This window comes from Myotis brandtii, unplaced genomic scaffold (assembly GCF_000412655.1).
Source record: "Myotis brandtii unplaced genomic scaffold, ASM41265v1 scaffold163, whole genome shotgun sequence".
NCBI lineage: Eukaryota > Metazoa > Chordata > Mammalia > Chiroptera > Vespertilionidae > Myotis > Myotis brandtii.
Genome location: NW_005355962.1, coordinates 474029 through 477884, shown reverse-complemented (window position 1 = coordinate 477884; position 3856 = coordinate 474029). Strand labels below are relative to the sequence as shown.

General features: G+C 43.0%; 1 protein-coding gene across 4 annotated transcripts in view; it reads right to left on the bottom strand.

The window, feature by feature from the left end:
• The window catches only part of BDH2 (3-hydroxybutyrate dehydrogenase, type 2), a 24281-nt gene that overhangs the window by 14053 nt on the left and 6372 nt on the right, over window positions 1–3856 (bottom strand). For all 4 annotated transcript variants that reach the window (XM_014536459.1, XM_005862287.2, XM_005862288.2 and 1 more), the window contains exons 4-5: window positions 3367–3463; window positions 1597–1705 (exon numbers count right to left, since the gene is read on the bottom strand). In XM_014536459.1, the coding sequence (XP_014391945.1) occupies window positions 1597–1705; window positions 3367–3463 (206 nt within the window). The remainder of the gene's footprint in view (window positions 1–1596; window positions 1706–3366; window positions 3464–3856) is intronic.

Sequence of the window (3856 nt, the reverse complement as noted above, 5' to 3'; positions counted from 1 at the left end):
CATTTCAAACGGGCCGGATCTGGCCCGCGGGCTGTAGTTTGCCCACGGCTGTTCTAGGCTCTCAACAAGTAGATTTAAGAAATTCCTTTGTTACTAAGTTAATTGTCCTAATTTTCCTTTTAAAATCCATCTGGATGCTTCCTGACATCAGACTGAATATTCAGAGCAAAGTACCAGCCGTGCCCTGTCACTGAAAAGCTCTCCAGCCCTGGGCTGGGCAGCATTCAGTATGTCCGTCATCTAATCCAGCTGGGCGGAGAGAAGGGCTCTTCTGCATTTCTCGAGGGTTCAGCTTACAATCCTGAACTGGGCTGGTTCTGCACTCGTCAATCCCTTCCATTGTCTGAGCCTGTGCTGTCTGCGACTATTGACTTATCAGCTCATTCAAGTCAGTGCTGTTCATATTTACACCTCCCTCCCCCAGAGCACCTAGTGTGGGGCTTTCTATCAAAAGGTACTTACTAATTGTAAAATAAAATTAAGAATGTTGATGAGTTGTGAAGGCTGGAGAATTCAAGGGTAGCAGACACAGGAAGATCACTGTCTTAGCATGCAATGTCTCTGACCTCTCTGGTACCTCTGTGGCCTAGCTCAGTGGTCGGCAAACTGCGGCTCATGAGCCACATGCGGTTCTTTGGCCCCTGGAGTGTGGCCACGAAGTTTCAATTACACTGTACGTGCACACCCGCACGTGGTATTTTGTGGAAGAGCCACACTCAAGGGGCCGCAATTTGCCGACCACTGGCCTACCTAACAGGTCTCTGACCTCTCTGGTACCTCTGTGGCCTAGCTCAGTGGTCGGCAAACTGCGGCTCATGAGCCACATGCGGTTCTTTGGCCCCTGGAGTGTGGCCACGAAGTTTCAATTACACTGTACGTGCACACCCGCACGTGGTATTTTGTGGAAGAGCCACACTCAAGGGGCCGCAGTTTGCCAACCACTGGCCTACCTAACAACAGGAGTGCTGGGAGAACACTCAGAGTACAGAAAAGCAATGGGTACATCCATCTTGAAGGCATGTGCCTAGACACTGAAATTCAAGAAGGGGACTAGCTTCCAGGGTTCCGATCCTGGTTCTAACAACTTGCCAGTTACGTGACCTTGGGCAAGTTCCACAGCCTCCTGTTCAATCTCTGCACTGCGGATGTGGTAAGCTGGTGCCCACTCATCAGACTGTTCTGGCCAGTGTGCCTCCTTGCTCTCCCTCTTCAAGGAGCCCTCTCCCCAGATTCCTAAGTGGGCCTCACTTCTCTTTCTTCAGAGCACTTATAACCACCCACATGATGTATGTTTATTTGATTACATATTAGCCTGCCTCATGAGCCCTCGAAAAAATGGGAGCTCCCTTACAGAGGGACTTTGTCTTGTTCTCTTCTGCGCCTAGAATGGAGCCTGGCATGTAGAAAGTGCTTAATATTCCTTGAATGGATGAACTGGGTGAGCTGATTTATATTAAGTGCCTTGATATAAATGTTCAATACAGGTTAGTCATTATGTCAGCTATTATCACTCTTTAGCACCTGTGGGAGTCCGTTCTAGATGCCCGCGAGGAGACCTACTTATCCAGTGGTGCTTCCCCTAGCGGATCGTCTTACTTTGGGAAGAAATGCCTTGATCATCAGGTACATGCTGCGGACGTTGAGATTCATTGAGAAGTCCCAGTCTTTCTCTTCACAGTCCAGGATGGTTCCATGATGCACAAAACTGGAACAGTGATTACACAATGGGGGAAATGATCGATCAATTAAAAATATTTCTATTCAATTTTCTTATCATCTATATTGTTATTTATTGACTTAGACCATTGTCCCTTCCCTAACCAAGATTTTTAACATACCAAACATATTATCACGTAGTACATTAGGTTAGTAGGTATCCCAACAATATTTGAAAACAATATCCTTCTTTTGAAAGAAGAAGGCGAGAGTTTGGGGCCACCAAACATAAGAAGCTCTATACCACAGCACAGGAAACATGGGAAACATAAATGAGAATGTCACACCTGCCCTGACTCCCCTTTCAAGGGCAACAGTGCCCCCTGGTGGCACAGATTTAACATTCTCAAGGGAAATCAAAATTGCAAGGAAAATATCTCCAGGCAGCAAAGTATTATCACTATGTCTAACATACGGAGTAAACAGAGTGGAACAAACCAAAAACCTTAAAGTAACATCACTCTTTTGCAAGTCAGACTTCCTTCAGGAAGCGTTGCAAAAACTGGGGTCCTAAGTGATGTCACTGTCCCCTAGACCAAAATTATGTAATTAATGATAAAATATTATTGGTGTGACTGTACTTCCAATTAAGTAGAATGACAGAAAGAACCACATGCTCTATCTCAATACCCCTTACTCAGCTGAAAGTTTAATAAATTCTCAGAAACTAATTTTTCTAGTTGATTTGTTTTTTATGGCTCTGGGTATATTCTTATATGATGAGCAGGTTGTCCACAAAATAAATAATCACAAACTGCTGCTTTAACTTAATTTCCATACATGGTAACACATGATTAAACTATGGATAGATCGAGGTCCCCTCTTCCCCACCCTGCCTGGCTCTGAAACATGGTTTGGAAGAAACACAAATATATATCAGGAGGTTCTAGGATTATTCTATCAAGCCAGCAATACAAATATGACTCTACATAAGAAAAGTGAAATTTCAGAATGTATCGCTGCAGTTTCTGTGTAAGCCTCAATTGTACTCATTGCTACTGTCACACCTGAGAGAGGACAGTGTTGGCAGTCACTGCATCGACATGCAGCTGCTCCAATTCCAGTCTCATCATGCACGTGTGGTCCGGCAAGTTAGGGACCACCCTAACAAGTTTCATGAATTCCTTCTGCGCTGCATACAAAGGTACAACATGAAACTTCTTTTCCTGGGATTCACTGTCCCAGTAAGAACCACTGAGCTTGGCATAGTATAAAGGACTTGCTAGAATGTTATGTCAAAAAATTGGGAATGTCTGCATTTCAATACACTGAGTACTTGGCTTCTACTAATATACTTAATTTTAAAGACGCTCTACTGGAGAACAGTTTTTCATTTTATTTTATAAATCCTAGTGGGACATCAGTGACAAGTCCATTGGTATGAGCCTGTCACCAGCCTAAAGAAGGTCAATACCTTTTGATTAGTAACAGTTGTCTTGAATAGACCTTAATTGCCTTTAGGCTCCAAACCCATGTTAACTCCCACAGCTGTCTTACTTGCAATAAAAATTCTGTCCAAAATCAAGTCATATTTTCAAGGACTATATTGTGGCTCATGATAAATAATTTGGCCATATTATCAAAATTCTTTTAATAAAAGTCATAGGAAACTTTCTATTAGAAGAGCGAGATCAAAAAGTTCTGAATTACCCAGCAACATTAAAGAGAACATCAACTCTCTCGACTTCATTGGCAAACTGATCAATTTGTTTCTTCTTTGTGACATCAAGGACCCGCGTTTGAATACCTGAAAAATGAAACAGAAGCCACCATTTCCCTATACCCATAAAAAACATCTAGCCTCGGAGATCAGCTGTTTGGAAGTGTGAAGACTGCAGTATCTGCCCAGTTAGGCTTCATAGGATTGTTGATCATTAGTAGGGTCTTAAGAATCTCATTAGTAAAAACCTTCAAGTCCTTCCCAACTGGACCTCCCAATAACACGCTTCCCTGGCTCTCTTCCTGTCTCGCCATTCTCTGAATTGATTAATAAAGGTGTTTACTGAGTAATGACTTACAGTGAAGTATAAATGATCTACGTCAGATGCTTCTCAGTAAGCAAATAGTAATAATCGAATGCCGGCTATTTTAGCCCCTTCTTTCCCCCAGTGGTTGAGTCCCTACTACAGATATTCTGAAT